This window comes from Zootermopsis nevadensis, unplaced genomic scaffold (assembly GCF_977971745.1).
Source record: "Zootermopsis nevadensis isolate Lab colony 2312 unplaced genomic scaffold, Znev_1.0 Znev_ptg000002l, whole genome shotgun sequence".
In the NCBI taxonomy this organism is placed as follows: Eukaryota; Metazoa; Arthropoda; class Insecta; order Blattodea; family Termopsidae; genus Zootermopsis; species Zootermopsis nevadensis.
The window spans coordinates 804,770-827,822 of NW_028259134.1; the positions used below are offsets into that span (position 1 = coordinate 804,770).

General features: G+C 37.2%; 3 protein-coding genes across 18 annotated transcripts in view; 2 read left to right on the forward strand and 1 right to left on the reverse strand.

Annotated features, from left to right (window-relative positions):
* The window catches only part of LOC110828820 (glycerol kinase 3), a 28,113-nt gene extending 20,450 nt beyond the window's left edge, over positions 1-7,663 (forward strand). For 9 of the 10 annotated variants that reach the window (XM_022061873.2, XM_022061871.2, XM_022061866.2 and 6 more), the window contains 9 exons: positions 465-723; positions 991-1,208; positions 2,464-2,573; positions 2,983-3,085; positions 3,217-3,327; positions 4,040-4,296; positions 4,608-4,813; positions 5,829-5,966; positions 7,079-7,663. In XM_022061873.2, the coding sequence (XP_021917565.1) occupies positions 465-723; positions 991-1,208; positions 2,464-2,573; positions 2,983-3,085; positions 3,217-3,327; positions 4,040-4,296; positions 4,608-4,813; positions 5,829-5,966; positions 7,079-7,167 (1,491 nt within the window). In that variant the 3' untranslated portion in view covers positions 7,168-7,663. Of the gene's footprint in view, positions 1-464; positions 724-990; positions 1,209-2,463; positions 2,574-2,982; positions 3,086-3,216; positions 3,328-4,039; positions 4,297-4,607; positions 4,856-5,828; positions 5,967-7,078 lie in introns of those variants that run through there. The other variant, XM_022061876.2, reaches the window with a different exon arrangement.
* On the forward strand, positions 7,517-12,240 carry RsfS312 (ribosomal silencing factor RsfS-like protein, 312). 3 transcript variants are annotated; one of them, XM_022061884.2, is made up of 5 exons: positions 7,517-7,625; positions 7,724-7,907; positions 9,017-9,202; positions 11,039-11,299; positions 12,039-12,240. In XM_022061884.2, the coding sequence occupies exons 3-5, from the start codon at positions 9,070-9,072 to the stop codon at positions 12,233-12,235; spliced, it is 591 nt and encodes a 196-aa protein (XP_021917576.1). In that variant the 5' UTR covers positions 7,517-7,625; positions 7,724-7,907; positions 9,017-9,069; the 3' UTR covers positions 12,236-12,240. The 3 variants fall into 3 exon arrangements, with proteins under 3 accessions (XP_021917576.1, XP_021917575.1, XP_021917574.1); XM_022061883.2 differs by lacking the exons at positions 7,517-7,625; positions 7,724-7,907 and having other exon boundaries at positions 8,725-9,202; positions 11,039-11,303; XM_022061882.2 differs by lacking the exons at positions 7,517-7,625; positions 7,724-7,907 and having other exon boundaries at positions 8,726-9,202.
* A 1,391-nt stretch (positions 12,241-13,631) lies between these two features.
* Positions 13,632-22,098, reverse strand: LOC110828822 (betaine-homocysteine S-methyltransferase). 5 transcript variants are annotated; one of them, XM_087357691.1, is made up of 7 exons: positions 22,074-22,098; positions 19,424-19,463; positions 19,141-19,323; positions 16,871-17,035; positions 15,531-15,796; positions 15,074-15,288; positions 13,632-14,444 (listed from the first exon to the last, which is right to left on the reverse strand). In XM_087357691.1, exons 3-7 carry the CDS (start codon positions 19,301-19,303, stop codon positions 14,255-14,257), a joined length of 999 nt encoding a protein of 332 aa, XP_087213817.1. In that variant the 5' UTR covers positions 19,304-19,323; positions 19,424-19,463; positions 22,074-22,098; the 3' UTR covers positions 13,632-14,254. The 5 variants fall into 5 exon arrangements, with proteins under 5 accessions (XP_087213817.1, XP_087213830.1, XP_087213809.1 ...); XM_087357704.1 differs by lacking the exon at positions 22,074-22,098 and adding an exon at positions 21,256-21,565 and having other exon boundaries at positions 15,074-15,157; positions 15,536-15,796; XM_087357683.1 differs by lacking the exon at positions 22,074-22,098 and adding an exon at positions 21,256-21,505.
* Between the last annotated feature and the right edge of the window lie 955 nt (positions 22,099-23,053).

Sequence of the window (23,053 nt, forward strand, 5' to 3'; positions counted from 1 at the left end):
ATGCTGTGTATGGAAGTAATTACCGTTTACATTGAGAATCATTATTAAAGGATCTGGTACATATATTTACCACTTAGCTTTAAAAGGATTAATGGGAGAATTTGGAAAAAAATGTGTAATATATTCTACATAATATGGGTTAAAGTATACAGTCAAATAATTAACCTGAACTAATATAAAAATATGTGTATGAATATTCATCAGACTTAGTCTCACCCTGTCCTAATCGGAGTCCAAAAACTTCCAATGGAATATGTAGAAAATTTGTTACTGAAAAAAGTAATTGTAGGTAGTTGGTATTTTATTATTTGTCAGTTATACTGTTTAAACAGAAGTAAAATTCAGAACTACAGTTTTTAATTTATTATACTGTAGGTTTAATGTTATTCTTCTGAATATAAGCGACACAGTATTAATATCACAGATGAAGTATTTTATCTTTTTTGTTCTCATATTTTTTGCAGGTATTTGCAGCACATACAAGAGAAGTTGTAGCATCTCATCAGATTGAAATAACCAATACGTATCCTCAAGAGGGCTGGGTTGAGCAGGATCCAAATGAAATTTTAACAGCTGTCAAGGACTGTATCAACAAAGTTTCACAAATACTCCAGTCAGAGGAAGTAGAACTGTCAGATATAGTCGCCGTTGGAATTACAAATCAAAGAGAGACGACTGTTGTATGGGATGCAATAACAGGAGAGCCATTACATAATGCAGTTGGTAATAAAGCATATTAACAGTATAAGTATGTCCACAATTCACACAATCCAAAATTCTAATATATTATATTACGATAAACTGTACACCTTTAGAAAGTGACTTCAGAAGGGAGCATACAAAATTAAGATTGATTAATAGTTTTGATTGGACAGTTTAGAAAATAGCTTGTTTTTCTGCTAGTGCCATATCGGCTTCCACTATTCATATGCTGTATGATTGATACTTTGGCCCGCTCATGTAAAATCAAACAATTGTGCTGTTTTTCAGTTTGGCTGGACATGAGGACAACATCAACAGTGGATGCAATATTGGAAACTGTGCCCAGCAAAAGTTTGAATTATTTGAAGCCTGTATGTGGATTACCAATCAGCCCGTACTTTAGCGCTCTGAAGTTGCGCTGGCTTATAGAGAATGTTCCCAAAGTTCGACAAGCAATAGATGATAAACGTTGCTGTGTTGGCACTGTGGACACATGGCTTATTTGGGTAATCAAACTGTTAATCTTACAGAGTGCCCCTGTATATACTGCCACCCTTGCAATCCCCTATGTAATTTCAAAGGGAATTTCTCATTAAAATTCCAACATCTTTGACAATGCAAATGTACCAAAAAGCATTATAATATCACGTATAAAATCTGCTTACAGTGACTCACGGAAGAAGATGAATTGTTACTTAGACTCTGCACTATAAATAGTGACATTCCAAATTTTGGCAATTATAATCAGTTCATTTGAAAACATTATGCAGATAAGCTGCGTACAGTAACAGGTAACATTCCAAGAATTCTGGTAGAAGAGTTACAGATATTTCTCCCTGCTCCTTCCCATATTTGACAGGATAATGGACTCTTCAGCAATGAAAGTGTTTTGCACACACTTTAGTTTTAATACAATCACCAAACTTGTCACAGTAACGTTAATTGTTAGTAAAAAAAACAGACGTGTGCCTACGAAGAACAAGGTCCCAGAGCCAGCCCAATAGTGCCATATGTTTTCCCTTTTTATGGTGTAAACCCATTAGTCAGCACTGGGGGATGCAGTTTCAATTTATTGATACTACTGTTGGTGGATAAAGTGAGGTGCTCTAACAGGGTTTGACTGTATGTAATTATGAATTCTGTCATTAAAGTTTTAAGTTCTCTGTTTCCAAAATTTATGTAAGTAGATATTTTGAGGGTACTGCTGCTTCTGCAAGTCTTTTTTTTTTCTTCATGCAGTTCCATATTAATATTTTGAATCTGCAACTTATTGGCTTCTGTGTAAGATTTGAGGTTTTCACAGCGGTGAGTCTGAAGATTTCTGTCTTCTGGGTTGTTGCGCTGTGTAGTCTGGTCGATGTTTACCAACGTTTCAGAGGTCATACTGCCTCCGTCATCAGGGCGATGAGTATGAAGATTTCTGTCTTCTGGGTTGTTGCGCTGTGTAGTCTGGTCGATGTTAACCAACGTTTCAGAGGTCATACTGCCTCCGTCATCAGGGCGATGATCGCCCTGATGACCAGTCTACACAGCGCAACAACCCAGAAGACAGAAATCTTATTGTCTTCTGTCTGGAAGACCTTGCTTACTTCAGCATACAATACTTTATGGATATGAAGTTTGATAAACTTTAAAATGACGAGAAAATTAGACAGTCAATTCCAACATTATTATTGAGAGAACATACACATTAACAGATCATAGCACTTGTGTAACTGAAATTGAAGAACTTAAATTCAGATCATTTGCCCTTTGTTCCAGAATTTAACAGGTGGGAAGGATGGAGGTATACGAATCACAGATGTAACAAATGCCTCCAGAACAATGCTGATGAATATTGAGACTCTTCAGTGGGACCCAATGTTATGTAGGTAAGTGAATCCTGAGAAGAGTGTGTGCTGCTGTTAGTAGAGAATGATCCTACATCCCATGTGCATCCTAAAGAAAAGTTGGCTGAACAGCTTAAAATTGTTAGTATATTTCACAGTGGAATGTTTTCTGTTTATAAAGATCCATTATCATGCTGCTTGTCTTCAGATCCTATAATTTGCAGCATTACATTTTGTATAAAAATTAAAATAATAGTTTTTCATTAGTAATTTAATTATCCTTAACTACAGATGTCAAAGATTTCCTACTGATAATCCTGGAATTATTCTTGGTTTTAAAATGGAAGGGTTCAGCCGTATTATTTATGATACGCTGCAGAAAAATTTTCTGACTCCCTCACACTGTCTTAGTTGTACTATAATTGTCACTGTGTTGTTCATTGTTGCATAGGTTTTTCAAAATTCCAATGGATTTACTCCCTGAAATACGAAGTTCATCTGAAATTTATGGTTCTATTGCTAATGGTGTTTTGAAAGGAGTTCCCATCTCAGGTGTAAGTAAATAGTTCAATTATATTCATAAACATAACCTTGTTTTTCAATTGAAAATTAAAACTCTCTTCATTATTATTAATGTGTAGTTTTATTAAAATGAAATATTTAAATATGTTGTTTGTGTCTGTAGTGTCTTGGTGACCAGCAGTCAGCACTTCTTGGACAGATGTGTTTCGAACGAGGACAAGCCAAGAGCACATACGGAACTGGTTGTTTTTTGCTCTATAACACTGGCACTGCTGTAAGTTTGTCAGATACTTCGCTCTGCTACCAGTTCTGTTTTTATTTGTTTTGTTGTTGTTGGCAATTCTTTTGTACTGAATTTTTGGGTACCTGTATACAGAATTTTGTTAATAATAAGGCACAACTGTTGTTTTATTTTCAGTATAAGAAGGGTATTCTACTCTTTTTCTTACTTACAAATCTAATAATGCTTTTATTTCAAAAGAAAACAAATCTTATGGATGTTTAAAGTATTTTCATTGTGGCATCCGTGTCTTGTAAGTGAGGGCTTTGAATGCATTTATGAACAAGTGTTAAATGTAGTAAAGAAAACCACGTTGAACTTTGGTGTGCAATGTCTAGCCAGTAATTTGTGTCCTGTATTTGATTTTCAGCTAACAGTAACAATCTATATATATTTTTAGTTACAGAATCTGAACTTTCCAGCATTTTCTCAATTTTAATTCATAATCTCTTGCCTTGTTGTGGTGTGGTGGGGAATTATATAAAACAAAATACCAAGCTGTTCCGTGATTGACACAGTTTTGATGCTGAACCTCATATCTGTTAGTTCAGAAGTTGGTGTGGGAGACAAACACTTACAAACAAACAAACCAAACAAAAATATCTACCATAAGTGCCTCTTTTTCTTCCCCTCACATGACACATGTTGACATTGCTTAGTATGAAGATAATGGTGATGCGGTGTTAGCGATGAAATATAATTGCAGAGAATTGAATCAACTCATGGTTTGATAACGACAGTAGCTTACCAGATGGGCAAGAAAGCGGCTCCTGTGTATGCTTTGGAAGGTTCAGTGGCTGTAGCTGGTGCAGCCCTTGGTTGGCTGAGGGACAATATCAATATCTTGCAAAGTATGTCGGAGATTGAGTCTCTAGCTGGTGGAGTTGGAAGTACTGGAGATGTGTACTTTGTCCCAGCATTCTCTGGTCTGTACGCACCATATTGGCAACAGGATGCACGGGGGTAGGTGAAAATGAATTTAAAATTAAATATGAAAGACAAAGTTACCAACTTAGAATAAATGTAAATGTAAGAATGTGAATGCTAGTGTACAGATTGACAGACATTCTGAAAAGGTGCCAGTCATAGCATGGTGGGAAATCACTGTTTTGTTATAATTTGCAACTATGCAGGACTGCTCTGGTAAATATTCTTCCTTTTATAACATATATAGTTCATGTGAAGTATGCGCTAAGTAATAACGTAGTTCGTTGTTCCTGCCCAATTGTTCTGCCTTGTATGCCAAACTGGTGGTTATATTCTGCTTTTTCCAGCATAATCTCTGGCATCACTGATGAAACAACAAAAGGTCACATTATCCGGGCTGCTCTGGAAGCAGTTTGCTTCCAGATAAGAGACATACTCGAGGCTATGAGTAAGGACTGTGGTTTACAGCTTACAAGATTGCAAGTTGATGGTGGCATGACTGCTAATAATTTACTTATGCAGACTCAGGCAGATTTGGTTGGCATTTCTGTCAGTAAGTGTCATTATGGTCAATAGAGGACAGCTTCAGTATTATGTAGGTCTACATTGTTTTGAAAACTCCTTACTCACTATTCTCCAGCACTGTTACATTTCTGTACTGTAGAACTAGGTATAACATGAACCAACCTAGATCTCAAATTTGGATACTGGCATGTCTGACTGAAAGTATTTCACTTTAAGGTGACCTCATAATGTGGACTCCACAAAAATTAAAATAAGAGAAGCTAAAAGAACCTCTTTTGTGGTTTTATTTATGATTATAGGAACTTTGAACAATGAGGTACTTTTGTAATAAAGATAAATGTTTCCCTCGCTATTTTGTCCACAGACGTATAAGAATATTTATGAAACCCCAAACTTCTTCAAAAACTTTTAGGTGTATCACGTGCAGCACGTAATCAAGAACTTCACCTGAAGCACATTTGATTTTTACATTTTGTTGTTTGTGGGAACAAGAAAAATATTGTATACATAAACAATTATGCATTATAATCACTAGATTCTGGTTAATCGGGCCAGCCTTTTATTTGGGACAGATCTATTGTTTTAAACCTTTTAACTCTTTACACAATTGGGCCAAAGTGTTCTAGTCCAGTTGTGTCCCAATTAACCGGAATACACTGTGTTAAGTTGTGAGTAGTGTTCATCGAAATATGTGGTTTCTTTTTAGATAAATGAAAGTGTTTGTTATGAGAACTGCATTGCTCTGAACTTATGAACTAGTATTTAGTGTGTGTTACTGGTCCTATGCTCAACTACTAGGATTAACAATGAATAATCATGTTTGAATGTATTTAATTCCAAGTTTGTAGTTTTTGGTCCCAAGCAGTTTGATATTAATAAGGCTTCGTTCACAATGAATAGCCCACAAAAGATATTTACTTCCAATTCAGGAACATTCTTGTGCATGTGTAAGATTCTTTTTATGTAAATTGTTCTATGTTTTATGACATATTCTTCATAATTATTGTCTCTTCCTGTAAGTTAATGATGAAGTATATTAACAGTGAGACCACTGATGGCAGAGACGACTGCTTTGGGAGCAGCCATGGCAGCAGGCAGTGCCGAAGGAATTGAAGTCTGGGATCTAAACAATATACAACCTGCCCCATGTGATATTTTCAATCCACTTGTTACAGAAGATGGTAAGAAATAGTTTCTCAGGGTTTGTGTCTCATTTTTAGAAATGAGGGAAATTACTCAGGGCTTGACATGAAGTTTTCTTTGTTTTTTGTGTTTAAATTTTGCTTTAATGAAATATTATGTAATATAAAGGTTTGTGACAGTAGTTATGAGAGAAATTTATCTAGCAGGCTTCACGTGTTGACACCCTTTCTTCTACATGAAAATGGGGACAGAGCCAACTTTCATAGCAGCATTTATATTTTCTTATCCAGGCAGTGGACACCATCTAAAAGAAATTATCCTATAAGTGATTCTATAGTCTTATAGCTGACAAGGATACACGTAAACTCATTGTTTGTATGTAGCTGAAAAATGTAAGCTATTTAAAGGTTTTGACTCAACCAGAGGACACCTGGAACATGTTTAAAAGTTTTCTTTGGTCTATTCTGAATGGATTGTTTATTATTTTCTTCTTTTTGATGATAAAGAACTGATGTTTCACTTGTGATTCTGGACATAAACAGTAAGAAAGTAAACTATGGAGTTGCGCAAAAGAATTAAATTGAATGATGCATGTGTAAAATCAGTCTTAACACAGAATGGCTATCAAAAGAGCTTCAGGTTTTAAAACAATGAAACCCCTCTTTAGGCATATCTGTATCCCCACTGTGGGAATTCCTGATAGTTGCACCACAACTGTTATGCCATCATAACCTTTTAATATTATCTATGACAAGAAATGTGTATCAGGAGCCCAAAATCACTAACATGAGTAATGCCTCCAAAATAGGACATGAAAGCTAGACACAAAAAAATATAACCTCACTATTTTTGTCTATAATCTGTGAAAGTGGAGGTGTTGGTGCAAGAAGTAACATTGGCCCTCAGAGGAATAGTTTGGCTGTTCTTACATAAGTAGAATTTGCTATTTGCATGCACACTTTATGTATTATTCCTTCTGAGAAATGACAGGGGAATTGCCGATATATGAAAAATATTATGGTGTAAGTATTGTTATTGAAAGCACATAGTTTTTATTACTGGAAAAGGTGGTGATATAATGTTTGTCTTTCCACACATTTTAACGAGTAACTTGAAGAATTTAAATAATGGTATTACTTCTTTATTTCAGAGAGAGATGATCGGTATTCAAAGTGGAAAATGGCCGTAGAAAGAAGTTTTGGATGGGAAACCTCACAAGTGAGATGTGATGATAGGTAAAAGTTGTGACGTTTCCACAACAAGAAAGATACATTTCTGAATGTCAAAGGGTTATAAAGGGTTAATTAATATTAACACATACTGATTATTCTAGAAATAGTTTTAGTTGTTGCTTTATGGGATCATGTTCTTGTTAGCATTAGGTTAGACTGAGAAAAATCAAACACTGCAATCAGTTACCATTGTATAATCTGTGCACATTCATGGGATACTCCAGTCTACCAATGATAGAGGTCATATGAAGAAACATTTAAAATTAATTATTTTATGTTAAAGTTGGTACTGGGTGTTTCTGAATAGACCTAAGTAGATAGTAGATGGTATTGTCACAAAGTGAATCTGATAATCAGAACAAAAGACTTGCTCAATACATTTTTATTGTTTTATACTTTACACAAAGTTCTTTTGTTTTGTTTTTTTAAATATGGCTGTATACTGAACTATTATTTCAATTAATTGTAATTAGATCGTTTTATTATATTTTATTTTCATGTTATCCATTGTTTTTTATTTAAATTACACTGATTATAAAATTTTTAAAATGAATACATTTCAGAGATTGGCTGTAGTCTTCTGGTAAGAACTAAAGCTAATCTTCATCAGTGAACATATAAGCAGTGCATTCACTTCATCATGGGAAATAAGTACTAAACCAATGTACTACAAATGTTTGGTGAATCAGACAGTTTATTGCAAACAATAGAAAGAATGACAGAGATTTTCTACAAAATCAAGACCAGGTGAATATATTTTCTTAGATAATTGTCATGATCCTTGAGATTAGTGTGAGATGCTTCAAGTTTTGTGACCATATTCATGTTTGTTTCATTGTGTTGTCAGTTTGTGTGTGTCTTGTAGTCACACTTTATACATTATCAGCTGCTATTATGTGTTCTTTGTATGAATTGCATAGTGAGAACACATTGTGGGCTGGTCCTGTGTGTCCCTCTGTCCATTTGATTCAACTCGAGAACCACTGGTTAGATTTGGATGAAATTTAGTGTGGAGGTTGTGCTATTCTGCACGACCTCATAGTCATACTTCGGAATATCTTATAAGTGGTGGTAAGTGACGGAATGAGGAAGGTCGTGAGGTAGACAGTGAAGTGCTGTGATCTGGTAGCCAAATGGTTGCCTGATGAGATAACCTCCACCAGCAGCAACAGACCATAGATTGAATAGTCTAGGCTTTCCGCCACGACAAACCCCATGTTAGCGTAAGCACACCTCCGATTTAGTTGTAGGACGACGTTTACCATTTCGAGCAATGCGTATCATGCGCAGAAATGGTGTTGGCTCGTAAGGGACGATGTCTTGCGTTTGCACAGGACTCCGCCCTTTGATAGCCTCTGTCTCTTTTTTCCGCGCTCGGGTTACTCATCGCCCTGATGACGGAGGCAGCAAGTACCTTTGAAAACAGCTCAGACAGCCATTTTCAGTTTTTTTAAAGCGTATGTAGATGTCAGCAGCAGTTCGTTTCCGATTCCAAGAATGTCTAAGGATTTCCTTGTCACAGATATATTTATCGCTGCGTGTATTGCCAACGTTGGCTTACAAAATTATTTATTTATTATAAAGGTATATAGCTTTGTGTTTGCTACAATACCGATGAACTGTGTGACACTATTTGTTTAGTACGTGGAAAACGTAATAAAAATTTAAGGCTATATTGTGTGTGAAATCGTGTATTTAATGTGTTGAAATTTAGTGGTTAATAATGAATTACTTAAGAAAGTGTGGACTAAAAAATGCCCTGTGTTTACAATTCGATAGGCATTTATATAATGTTTTTTCACCAAGAATTCAGCTAAGTAGATTATATCGAAGTGGTTCGAAAAATTCTGAAATAGGAAAAGAAGAAAATGAGGGCTCCAGTAACTTCTCTGAAAAAACACCATCAACAATGTCTTCCAAATACAATATATTCAGAGATGAGGACGCCGAAGTTATTTTGGACGTAGAAGAAGAAAGATTAAAACAGCGTGAATTACCTCAAGAACAATCTAAAGACGATTTTTTTGGTTTGAATCTTAACAGTAAGTGTTCTTTTATGTCTATACTCGATAAATATTCCAATGACGATTGTATATTACGTTTATAGGTATATTATAATGTAGTTCAGTAAGCAGTATATGTGCATGCATATATATTGTTTCCCTATCTGAGTTCATTGAGCAGCTATCATAATGGAAATGATTATGATAGTAATCCTGAATTATTTATTTTTAGGTAAGCATATCAGGGCCCACAAATATGGAGTCATTATGAATCCCCATAGACCTTCCTAGGACAAAGTATAGAGATTAAGATGCTTCATTACCTTAACTATATGCAGTATGTGTTATAAGTTATTGGATTGAGGTGAGGATATTGTGTTGGTTTAACTGACCAGTAATTAGTATAATTTGGAAAAAAGGAGGGGGGGGGGAGACTGTGTTACTTATGACAATTTATATCTCTTGTATACTTTCTACATTTTGTTTTTGCATGCCTTGCTTTCAACCATGTTGAACATAATTTTCCAAGTTTACCAGTTCTCTTACCAGCGTAATGTCTCAAACATTTGAGCTGAAGAGCTTGGGGGGGGGGGGGGGGGCATAGAAGTCACAGCATCTCTTAGTGGCCTGTTCATACATGTAACATAGACATGTCCATAGGCACATATCTCAAGAATTGGCCCAAGTATGTAGTGTGGTTTAGAGGTGTATGTTCAGCTCATGGTCTGTCAGAAATGTTGGGACCATGACATGAATGTGGTGTTTGCTTACTGAGCGTTTATTTCTGGAAAGGTTTCCTGCTGAGTTTGGAAAATCGTTAAAACAACAAATTAAGATTTATGGTGGGATTTTCATAGTAGCAAACACTATTGAGTAGTACGTAAAATGCTGTCTTGTCAATGCACAAATAACTGCATAACTTCTTATTGTTAAATTCTTTAAATAAATTTATGTAACTTGTTTCTTACAGTCCAGTAACCATCATTTTGTCCAAAGGATTATTATTATTATTATTGTTTTTGTAATTTATTCTTGTACATGTAACATTTGTCCAATAACTGCAATTTTCTGTTTTTTTTATTGTTGCCATTGGAAAATGCTATGTATACTGAAGTTTGGTCCAGTTAAATAAAAAATGTTTGTGTATCGGTGACAATGAACAAACTCACATCCACAATACAAGATATAGATATAACCTTCATTTACCAAACACTAAACTCAGTAAATATCAGAAAGGAGTCTACTGTACTGGAATTAAGCTATTCAGTAATCTTCCTGCCACCATGAAAAGTCTGAATCATGATATAAAGAAGTTTAAGCCAACACTAAAAGTGTATCATTATCTCACTCCTACCCTGTCGAAGAATTTACCTGAACCAGAAATTCCCAGCTAATAGTGGTTATGCTTTCTTGTGTAATTATTTTTGCTGTAATACTGTACTTCAATGTAAATTACTGTCATAACTATGTAATTTATACTTGTATTATAAACAATTATTATATTTGTTCTATGACGTTCCACATTCGTGGCTTCGGTCTGTGAAGGATCAATGGAATGTTAATAAATTATTTTCTGTTCTGCCCACATACAAAATCCATTGACTTGTTTGTATGTGAATGGGCTGCTTAAAATATGACTGGGGAAAACAGAGATGGGATAAAATAAGTGATGAAAATTAAAAATGAATAATATTCTTTGATGAGCAAAACAGATAACAAACCATTAAAATTCTTCTTTTGGTTAATACCAGTATCTATTTGAAAACTCAGGTGCTTCTAATTTTCAAAACTTTATTATGACATTTTATTTAGTATTTTTATGTTTCTACATTGATTTGAAAAAAAAAGTAATTTTTTATTATTATTATTTTTCAGGAGGAGTTCATGGGGTGTTTGATATTGAAGAAATTGTTGACATTCTTAGAAGAGAGAAATTAGGAAACATATTTGTAGCATCACTGCCACCTGAGGCAAAGTATGTTGACTACATCGTCGTAGTCACTGGGAAGTCTAAAAGGCATATGTCTGCTGTGGCAGAATTTGTAAGGAAATTGTACAAAAAGAAACGACATCCTCATGATTTGATACCAAGGATAGAAGGAGAAAATTCTAAAGATTGGATGGCATTAGACTTGGGTAGGTATGAAATTTCTCTGACCAGTCTTTATAAAATAACTGAAGTATAATTTCTGAAATTATGAATCTTAGGAAGATTTATTTTCTAGGACGAGAAAGTACATTTTCTAATTTTCCTCATGGTGACACCAAATCTTGAATTCCTTTTGGGAAAACTTTGGTATTAATATGATGACTTTCGGGTTGTCAGCTGGTGAAGAAACCACCAAAATTTTGAGAACTGTGCTCTTATCCTCAGGGCACTGGTGTGGCTGCGGAAGCAAGCCACGACGATGTGCTTGCCCGAGCCTTGTGTCCCTGACTGCGTGTTAGCCAATGGGGGACTGGTGAGTGGAGTGCAGTACTGGCTCCACTATCCCGAATTCCTGGTTGGATGGCACGTTGGTCAGTGGATCTGAGGCCCGTCTCTATATTGATGTCCAGTTGTGTAGACTTGCTATTGAGGTTTAAATTCGGACATAAACTTTGGTCCACCCATCACTTGTGTTCACCTTCTCGAAGTCCACGCATTTATCACATCATTCTCTCCAATTACAAATACTGCATATTTCACATGTATTATATAATCGCCTGTATTTATAATGTATAAAACTAAGATGTAATGTGTTTAAACTGTGTTGACATGAAAACTTTATTGCGTCCCCAAATTGTCATCCTGACAGTGCTTATGGTATAGTGAGCAACATTATAGGCATTTATTTAGATTATTTTATTAACATGATTTCTTATTTTATTTCAGGCAATATTGCACTGCATATCTTTTCAAAAAATGCAAGATCTCTGTATGATCTAGAATCATTGTGGTCAGTCGGTTCAGAATATGATGTAGCGTACAATAGACCTGATGACCCCTTAATTACCTTACTCCAGAAACATTCATTGTATCTTGATGGTCTTCAGCCTGCAGAAGGTGTATCTGTAAATACAAATGTTTGAAAGTACGCTGAAATTTTCTTTCTTATGTCGTTTCTATACTTGTGGGTCGACTTGCACAGGAGTCTCCAGCTGCCTGCCCATTCTTCCTTTTCATCTACCGTCCTCCATTAATCTTGTATCGTATCTTTTGTTGAAAGCACATACTCGTTCACTGTTGGCTTTGTGGGCCTAATACAATTTCACTGTATCCCTTTTGGCTGTTCCTTCAGAGTTCCTGTCAGGCCTTCCCAACTACCTTGTAGGTGTTGGGGACAAATACTGAAAATCTGTTAAGTAGAATTTAAGTGAATGTAGTTGTAGGCAGTAGGAGAATACCACCATCATGGGTCAAGATTGAGGGATAGGTTGCAGGATTTTCCATGGACCTAAGAATGTTGCAGTGTGGTACAGTCAGTGGTAGTGCTGCCACCATGCAACCTCCTTACACCATCAGGTCACACAACTTTGCCCATGGAAGTACCCCAAATTTTGGTAGCACTGATTTATCCTCCACAAGCAAAGGACAGGAATTTGGGATCGGGTTTAGACATCACAACACAAGTAGGTACTTTTCTACATGCTCCTGGTTTGGCATAAGCTTGAAAGTACAAAAGTTGCTGTCGATAACCTCCGTTTAAGATAAGTATGGTGCAGTAAGCTCGAGTGTTATTTTAGAGATGATCCATCGTGTGGATTATTTATTTTTAACATAACCAAGGGCGATGGACAGTGTCCAAAATGAGTTAAGTCAAGCTTATTAATGGATTCAGTATGCATTAGTGAATGTTGATTCTGGCCATCAAAACAATTTTTTTCAATGCTCAATTCTGTCATGCTTAGTTACCTAGTTACAGAAATGATCTTCATTGGAATCGAACCTAGGACTGTTTTGGGGCTGTGGAACAACTCTGGTCTTGGCATCGTTCTTCTATCATGCTTAAGTTTCCAAGCTATGGAAGCCTGAAATCTCACCTTGAAATATCTTCCTGGACTAACAGTTCTTCTTTTCATGAAAGCAAGTCTTCTAAAGTAATGTTAATTCCTTCACATCTTAGTCACCGAGGTGGCAATTCTGCATGTTTGATGTTAACACATTCACTTCCAGGGACTCTGCTGCTAAGCTTGCCTCTCAGCCCATCCATTTTTATCATTACACAAATGTTACCAAATATTTTGCATTTTTCATAAAAATAAATGAATGGCAATTGATTGCTCAGTCATTCAAGGGATCACAGAAAGGTAGCTGCATGCATCATTTAGGAACAGGAGAAAACTACACTCAAATAACATTCTGAAATACGCATTTTCCGTCTTCTCACTGTGTCTCGCTATCCAAAATTGGGTGTGGTAATCTGGACAGAGGACTGGTAAGTATGGCAATGAATGTGTTAAACAAAAGCAAAAAGAAAAAATCCACTAATGGGAAGTTACTTTATCAAAATTGAGTTTTTTTTTAAATTTTTTGTCCTACAGTGGTAATGTTATCTCATAAAAATCATTTAAGCCTATGTCATAGAACAAATGGTTTGTTACACTTTAAAATTTGGGCTGGTATATTGATTGAAGGGCAGGACATTGTATAACTAACCAAAATTCAGCAGCCTGCAAAGCAGTTGGATTTTCTGAAAATGGCAGTAATATAAAATACAAGCAGCTCTATAGGTTTTAGATGTTCATCATCATGTAGAGTGCTGCTGGCGTGATACATTTAATTGCCGGCTGCAACATTATATCTGGTCAGATAACCACTGAAAACATCGGCGTACAGCAACAACTAAATAGCACCGGTAAAATAACCTGAGGTATAATGCTGCTTTGCCGTCTGGTATGATACTATGGTAGTTCACCTCCCATTTTCATAACCTACTTTCCAGTTTACACGAGTACTTTTACATTTTTTACTTTGTGCAAGGTATAATTGACTATTTTATAAGATTATTATCATGATAATTGCAATCACTTATATTATCAAAATAAGATGTTTTAATCAAAAGTATTTTTGGAAGGTGAGAAACTGAGACATATTTCACTACCTTAACACTAATTTAACCAATCATGTCCATTAAGTTTAATGCTCTTCCTCTCTGATTTCCATTTGTTGACTTCTTCTTTAATCTTAACTATGTCGGCAGCATATGTCCGACAGCAGCCTCCAACGTAAGTTACTCCCAGATTCAACCATTCTTGTACGTAATTCTCAACTGGACAGCACTTGTCACGATTGATCCATCTGTATTATAACATGATTGTTAAAATAATAATTAAGATGTATAAGATGTATGAGATGGAACATAACCTCAAAACTTGGTTAGGATAGCTGGTAATTTTGCCATTCTACAAGAGTACCTACCTCCCAAGTATAAGTGTGTAGCAATAATGCTAAAGAAACCTTCTTTCTGTATATATGTGTGTATTTATTATTATCTTAGGCATCAAATAACAATATCTTTACCACCATCTTTTTGTAATTTCATCAGTTGTGTAGTAATCATCATTGAGCATCGTTGTAGATTAGAAACTACTACTGTTTTTACTTTGTGCTGGGTTTTAATTTTTACCAGGGGAATTACTATCCTGTCTTCTGATATATGCATTTTTTTACACTTCAGTTCTTAAATGGCAACCACTGTTATCTGCTATTTGTTTTTCAATTATTTTACAATTTACCAACACCAGTCCTATTGATAAAATACCCACTTATCTATATTATTTTGTCCTCGGTTATCAAATGTGGTGGTAACTGAACAGTAGCCTCAGTGGAGTCATTTACATGACTGACAGTTTTCCTGTCCTTTAGAGGAACCGATAAAATAAAGTATCATTTCAACAGTCCTTATTTTGTAATATTAAGAAACTCACCCTCTCTGTAGATCATAGGTTTCTCCACTATTAGGGCAGACAACGAGCGGAATTGGATTGTCTGGCCTGTCTGTATTGATACCCCTAATAAGAGGCGACACATAAATTGGGCTCAAACAATTCACACCAACAGCCACAAGCTGAGAAGGATTGATTTCCCAACATCTGCGAGCTACATGTTGGAATTTTTCACCATGGCATGTATGAAACTCATCCTGAAAGCAATTTGCCAACAGATCTATATAGAACAATGCTGCAAACACCGGAGCTCATTGTTTCAATTTCTTCTGCTATTCATAACTTCCTTCTCGTCCTGTACCAGTCACAGGCTATCGTAATGGAACTGGTTTGGACTAAGCATCGCAACTCTATAAAGAATGTGAGCCACAGTTCACCGCATTTCCCTAGCGTCTGCAGTTGCAAAACTGAATCCTAAATTTTTTACAACAGTACAAACCTTACATGAGAAAGAAAGCCAAGCTTTCTGTTCAGGAAACTCCTTGAGCAGTTGCACAAGAACTTCACCTTCTAATTGGGCAGGAATTGTCTCAAAAGCAAGGATATCCACGCCAGCTTCCACCAGGGCTTGTATCCGTGGCCGATGCCAGTCTGCCATTTCCTTAGGACTCACGTGCGCAACGTAACTGCCTGTGTACTCGGAACAGTCGTGCAGAGCAGACCCATATGGTCCTATTGCACCTGCTATTAGTACCTTGTGTGCATCTGGGGAAGACAAGAAATATAACAACTTCTTCACAGCCATTCACACTTTAAGTCTTACGTAATGAATATATCAAGTGTTTGAAATTTAGATGTAAATGGGAGCACAATATAATTGGTATGAGCGAGTGGAATGGACACATCTGGCTCAGGTCCTGTGATGGGCTTTGTGAGCAAGGGTAATTATCCTTCAAATTTTGTAAAAGGCGGGGTAATCTGGCTCAGAATAGCGTCCAGCAGTAGACTCTTTTGAATACGGAAACAATCTTTAGGGTCCCATAAAAGGCAGGGAATTTCTTGACTAGCCGACTGATTGTCAGCCTCTCTAAAAAAAGATTTTTCATAGACTTTTAACTTTCCATTTCAGTACCCACATTACAGTGTATGGGATTTGAACATGAGAATAATACTGTCGGCAGAAGTGAGGCCTGTAAAATTCTACAACTAATACAAATTTATGATGTTGCCTTACTGACATGACAGTTAACTACTACTGGCTATTTTGCTGGTTTCATTCATTTTGTGTTTCTAGTAGCACTCTGTGTGCTTTACGACTCTCTCGCCCCCCACTCTGGACAGACATCCTTCTTTCGTTGTCATTTGAACACAAGTCAACATTACCATAACTTGAAGATATCCTTCTGGGTTGTTGCGCTGTGTACACAGCGCAACAACCCAGAAGACAGAAATCTTCATACTCATCGCCCTGATGACGGAGGCAGTATGTCCTCTGAAACGTTGGTTAACATCGACCAGACTACACAGCGCAACAACCCAGAAGACGGATATCTTCATACTCACCGCTGTGAGAACCTCAAGTCTTACATTACCATAACTTAGTACTACTAATAATGTAAAGCCTGTCTCACGATAATGGCTTGTCCTTGCTGAAAAATTCCAACTCTTAGAATTTAAAATACATGATTTGCAACAATTTCCCCCCCCCCTTTTCAAATATCATATTTTACCAAATAACAGAGTTGTCCTGTGACACTAGACTTTTGGACACTTTGTATGCATGCGCACGCACACACACTTAATTTTATCCTTAAATAAAACCATTTTTAATTAACAAACCTGCACTGGATCCTGCCTCTGTAGCATAGAGTGAGCAAGCTAATTTTGCCAAATTTACTGCCGTTTTAATCAACTGGTAGCTTGCATCCTTGCTCAGTCCAAGATATTTCATAAATCCTCCAATACTGGCTTGGTACGTATTTGTCATCAACACGTCAACTCCCGCTAGAATGTGGACATTCATAGTAATAGCAGAAAGTGTTTATTATACCTCTAATTCATGTTCCTTTATAGGATGCAACAACATGCGCTTGAGGTTGGACCTAAGTGGATGTAACAGAAGGTTGGAGGAAACTGTATAATGAGGAGCTTGATAACTTGCTCTAACTAACTAACTAGATGGCTTACGGAACCCAAAGGTTCATCACTGAATTAACCAAAGCCCTCCACCGGTCCCTGTCCTGGGCCAACAAAATCCAGTCTCCTTCAACTCCTATCTCCCATAGATCTCGCCTGAGATTTTCCTCCCATCTACGTCTAGGTCTCTCCAGAGGTCTCTTCCCCTCAGGCTTCCCAAATAGTGGACCCAACCAACCAGATGGCTTACGGAACCCAAAGGTTCATCACTGAATTAACCAAAGCCCTCCACCGGACCCTGTCCTGGGCCAACAAAATCCAGTCTCCTTCAACTCCTATCTCCCATAGATCCCGCTTGAGATTATCCTCCCATCTACGTCTAGGTCTCCCCAGAGGTCTCTTCCCCTCAGGCTTCCCAAATAGTGGACCCAACCAACCAGATGGCTTACGGAACCCAAAGGTTCATCACTGAATTAACCAAAGCCCTCCACCGGTCCCTGTCCTGGGCCAACAAAATCCAGTCTCCTTCAACTCCTATCTCCCATAGATCCCGCCTGAGATTATCCTCCCATCTACGTCTAGGTCTCCCTGATAACTTGCACTATTTATCAATAATTGTTACGATGAACAAATGGAGGAGGATGGGATTCATGGTACATGTACCACACTTGGCAGAGCTGATAAATGCACCTGAAGGGTAGAGACCACTTTGGAAACCTAAACATAGATGGGAGCATACTATTAAAATGGATATTAAACAACTACTATATATGTCAGTATTGACAGGATTCATGTGGCTCAGGACACAGACCAGTGGCAGGCACTTGTAAACATGGTACAGAACTCTGGATTCCATGAGACCAGATGTTTCAATCAGCTGATCTACTAAGCGCTCCTGAAAAAGGACTATGCCCCCAATGGAGTTTGTTATTTATATTATTAGGTGATTTACATTTGGAGATGATGTGTGCTTTTACAAAAATAGTACTTTGAGAATGATGAAATATAAGAACTTGGATTAGTGTAGGGAAATTAATCAAGTGCATACAGAATATACTTTCTGAAAGGGTGTCAGCCACGTTGATGCCGAACAGAGGGCCAGCTACACAGAACTATAATAAAGCAATGGAAATCTAAAATTAATATGCAAAAGAAACAATGATGCTGGAGAGAGATGTACGGTTACGTTGTATAATCCAAACATGAAATGAATTATTACATTTATGTTAAAGGAGTTTTCTTCACTCTTGTTAAAATCAAGGACAAAGGAGACAGCTGAGCAGATTTAACAAAAGACTTTGCATACATAAGAAGATATTATTAAATTTTATCTTGCAGCAGTAAACTGTGGGACACGGTGTACTGTATTCAGCGGTTCTGGATAGAATCATATAACAGTGTTTACAGATCACAGTAGTAAATCTTCCACCTTCCATGAAAGCAGGGAATTTCTTACCACCTTAGTAATTATCAACATTTCATTGCAGAACGTGCATCATGCAGTTAGGTGGGTAGATACCAAATATCCAAAGAATCAAGGCACCACATCATATCGTGCAATGTTTTTTAAGAATACATTTGTGGGAGAAAGGCTTGGAGACAACAAGTTTAAAGGAACAGTTGCTTTATGCCATTAAAATAGTAAAATCAGTATTGAAAAACCCTTTATGTTGATACAGTATATACCCATTCGCTATCAATCCAGTTGAAATTAGATGTTAGAATCCCTCTACTGTCAGTAACAAATTTTGAACTGCACAGAGGAACCAAAATGATCTGTGAAAAGAATTGTATAGTTATATATTTGTAAAGTCGTATAACAATCTGATAATTAAGACACATTCACTACAACAGTAAATGCAGTGATTATTAACAATATCCCTTAGTCTTGAAGATCAGACCATATAAGTACGTACTGTAATTCTATTATTTACATAAATTAAATATTATTTGTGTATATGCAATATGCATACCTCTTAAGAAATCCAGATGTGTTTCAATGACAGCATTTGGGTTGGTACAGAGGAAACCAGCACTCCACAAAGGTGTGCCATCTATTGGCTCATTCACATGGGTACACAACTGTGTAGCAAATCCACCGTCCACTACAAAAATCTCTTTTTCTACTGCACACATTTTTTTTTGTTTTCTTTCAACTGGAAGAGATTTATAAGTATTGAGACCTTTAAAGCTTACCAGCAACATAAAATATGAACTTTCAATACAAAGAACAATATTAGAATAATACGGACTTACTTCTTTCCTTCCTCACAAATTGACAATCTCAGCAGAAAACCTGAAACAAAAGTTTAGGATGGTTTGCTAAATAATTCTTCCACAACAGATGATAAACATTACTGCAAGAGTGCAATTCATGAACTTATACCAGACTACGCAGCGCATCAACCCAGAAGACAGCCATCTTCAAATAAATAATCCCTCATCACTAAAGAACTTCATCTAGTTTGTGAATTTTAAATAAGAAAAACAGGCATTACTTGGAACGTTTGAAAAGAGATTTTTAGGCTGTATCTACAATTATCACCAATTTCATTTCTATGATGTGAAAATTTTGTCATCCTGAGGGACGAACATAGACTGAAGGTGTCTCAAAGTGCTGAGGCGAATATTTGGACCAGTCAATGCCAAATAATATGAGGCTAATGAAATCAAAGTTAAGTTCCAGTTTGAAAGAAATTGGCATAGATAATGACGTCAGTCCATTTTCACTGTTATTTAATAACAGATTTAATTAATGGTAAGTAACTTAAAAAACACAGAGACTGACGCTTCAACCTTAAAAATTGATGTTGGAAATTAAACCAGTTATAAGCTGACAAATGAAGATGATGGTTCAGCTTATTGCAACATGATCTTATCAGAACCCTTTAGCCTACCAAGTTAGAAATTCCTACATTTCATTAGTATGTAAAAACTTTCAAATCTCTCCTTCAAATAAGCTGTTGTCATCAAAAATATTGTGTTACAGAAGTGAAAAAACAAATTTTTAATACTGGAGAAAATTTTGTAGATTACATATTTTTTCCGAGTTTCCATGGATGCATTCTCGTTATAGGCCCATTAATTCTATATTTTGGGGAGAGTGTCTCACACAGGATACACTTCATGGCGTCGCCTGGGAACTCTCAGAGGCAGAGCCATGTCTACACTGCAGCCCTAGCAATCGGCCCACGAGTCGCATAACCGCCAAGGTAATCAGATTATCAATTATGTAATCGCAATAGCAACAATTTTCCTACTTTTGAGAGGAGAATACTATTTATAATTTCAGAGATTCTGGTCTTGTGAACTACGATGTATGCGTACTATTTGTAACACAATATCGAGGGGTTCAATGCCGTATTATCTGGTCACGAAACATTTTTTCATTTTGCGGGTTTCAGAACTGATTTTTCAAGGCACACATTCATCCTAAACGTAACTTAAGCACGTCTTTGCGGGAAGCCAACAAACTCTACGGTCGTTTTAACATCACACACTGCCATTACAATTCTTGTTCTAAATATACGTGCCCTACAGTCTTCCTAATTAACCAATACCAGATTTGCTCTGTGAGAAATACATGTCCCCCCCCCCCTTGTTTCTTTAGTTAGACACGTGATAAATTGTATCGGGGTTGGTTGAGGAAATTATGCAGCTCCAGGATTGTTCTTGAGGCCGGGCGATGCCCTTTCACGACTTTCATATGGCGTTTTCAGTATTTTTCATAACCGAAAGCAAATTGCTATTGGGGGTCTATACTAAATTTTTATAGCGAACGTAATTTTTATTCATGCACATCCAATTAGTCTAAACCATGTTTTACGCGAAGCTCTGTCGAGGTTTTTTTTAACCAGTCACTGAAGAAGGTCTACAAGTTTTATTCGAAACATTTTTAACGCGGTGAATATTTAACTGCCTAGAAAACTATTTATTTTTTTACTTTATGCAGTGTGATTTCTGTTGTGCCGTTTTGCAATAACAGATTCATCGAATGAGGCCATATTTCAGCACAATACGCCTCTCAAATTCTGCCATTTTCATTAGAAGACGTGCGTGTAAGAAGTTCAGTTTATAGTGCGTCTTACCTTTTGGAGGGAAGTCACGTACTGCAGATGTTTACTACATGCAAACATGAAGCAAATCCTTGCTCAAGACTCACATTCCTAGCAAATTTTAAGACTTTCGTCTATCGTCAACAATGACACAGCAGGCTACTTAAAAAAAACTGTGCACTGACGTTCTTAACTTCACTAAACCACTGGCTGTTAATGTCACAACTTGCAGTTGTGGAAGATATTGTTTTTCTGGACCAGTGTGTAGGTTGGAGGGGGGATGCTGTCACGTGAATATCACATGGGAGGTCGTAGATTCAAAACATTTCCTAGACTGCTCTGTGACGTACTGCAAACCACCGGCTCACATCGGCACACACGCCAGTCGATAAAAGGGACCAGCGCCAAGATTGGGTACGGCGGTCAGGAGCGGAAAATTATGTCACAGCGATGTGACTACAAAGAAACTTCCGTCTGCCACAATTACTGGGACGTATTGACACTGGGATAAGGCGCGAAATACATTGGAACCTGTTGAACTTCCTTGTCTTGTAACAATTTAGAGAAAATGCAACTTTCGTTAAGGTTATTTCTTGTAAATTGTATGATGACCACCTCGTGAAGTCTACATCTACGGTTCCATTCCAGGACGTCAAGAGAAGAAACATTACGGCTAGGCATCTAGCAACAATATACATATTATATCATAGTAATAGTTCCAAACAATTCGCGAAAGAATTTTCTGTACAGACCTAATGAAACTTTCGAACATGGAAACTCAAAAGTTATTGGTAAATATGAAGGTTTTCATATATAGGTCTGGTGTAGATCTCTATACGTGAGGAAATTACCTGTAATAACAATGTTTTTAACTTAGACGCTGAACCGCCATCACCAAACACGTCGGACAGCTTGACGTGAAGATGACTGATATCGCGGGCTTCGACGTAACACGGACACCACAGTTTTTACAGACAGACGCCAGCTATCACAGGCCGCAGTGTCAAAGGCACACATCAAAATACCAAAGCGACGATGGAAAGTGACCTCTGAGACACTGCAAGGCGCTTAAGCAGTCTGTACAGATAAGATAATGACCAGGTTGGCGGGAGATAAACAGAAGAGTTCGGCTAAGGACGCTGTTAAAACTGGAGGCGATAGGAAAATATAAATCCTTGCACAAAGGATGCATCAGGATACATCGCAGTGTGGTCCTGATATGCAGAGGGCAGTTCCGCGAAATACCGGCGGTACGTCAGAGAGCTGATGATAGCCTCGCGCGGATCTAGGAAATCGGAGGTTGGGTGCTTGGCATTCCAGGGTGGAATTCTTGGGGGTCTAACGGGAGTGAGGGGAGAGTCACCCTAAAGGCGCAGGCCCACAGGTCAAGGAGCTCGTATGTGTCACAGAACGTGGGGTAAAACAGAGGTTCATATGTCGGGTGCTTGGGTTGAGTTGCCAACTTCGCAATGATAGTGGGGTCTCTGCCGTCTCCACATACAGACTCTCCTGAGGGCTGGTGCGAAAGGAGAATTCTTATGTTGTGTTTGACACCTCAGAAAATTTCTAATCCCATTCCACCTCCATTCTCATATGACCTGAACTGAATGCCATTGTAGCGACTGCAATGCAGGCAGGAGAGGTTGCCGAGACTACTGATGTACATGTGCGCAATCAGCACCTGGCACGAGAGACGTGAGCCACAGGCAAATGTGTTAAATTTCTTATTCTTTTTTATCAGCTGCTGTACTATCCCATCATAAACAAACTACAACAAAATTGCTAACGGAAAACAACACACCTATTATTCACAGGTGCATAATTTTCCTGG

Excerpts from the sequence above, each read along its gene's own strand:
- RsfS312 (XM_022061882.2), top strand. The coding sequence starts at position 8,884 with ATGAATTACTTAAGAAAGTGTGGACTAAAAAATGCCCTGTGTTTACAA. Across the intron at positions 9,203-11,038 it reads TTTTGGTTTGAATCTTAACA|GAGGAGTTCATGGGGTGTTT; the intron begins GTAAGTGTTCTT and ends ATTATTTTTCAG. Across the intron at positions 11,300-12,038 it reads TTGGATGGCATTAGACTTGG|GCAATATTGCACTGCATATC; the intron begins GTAGGTATGAAA and ends ATTTTATTTCAG.
- LOC110828822 (XM_087357691.1), bottom strand. The coding sequence starts at position 19,303 with ATGTGTGCAGTAGAAAAAGAGATTTTTGTAGTGGACGGTGGATTTGCT. Across the intron at positions 17,036-19,140 it reads ACATCTGGATTTCTTAAGAG|CGGGAGTTGACGTGTTGATG; the intron begins GTATGCATATTG and ends TCCACATTCTAG. Across the intron at positions 15,289-15,530 it reads GGCTTTCTTTCTCATGTAAG|GATGAGTTTCATACATGCCA; the intron begins GTTTGTACTGTT and ends AATTGCTTTCAG.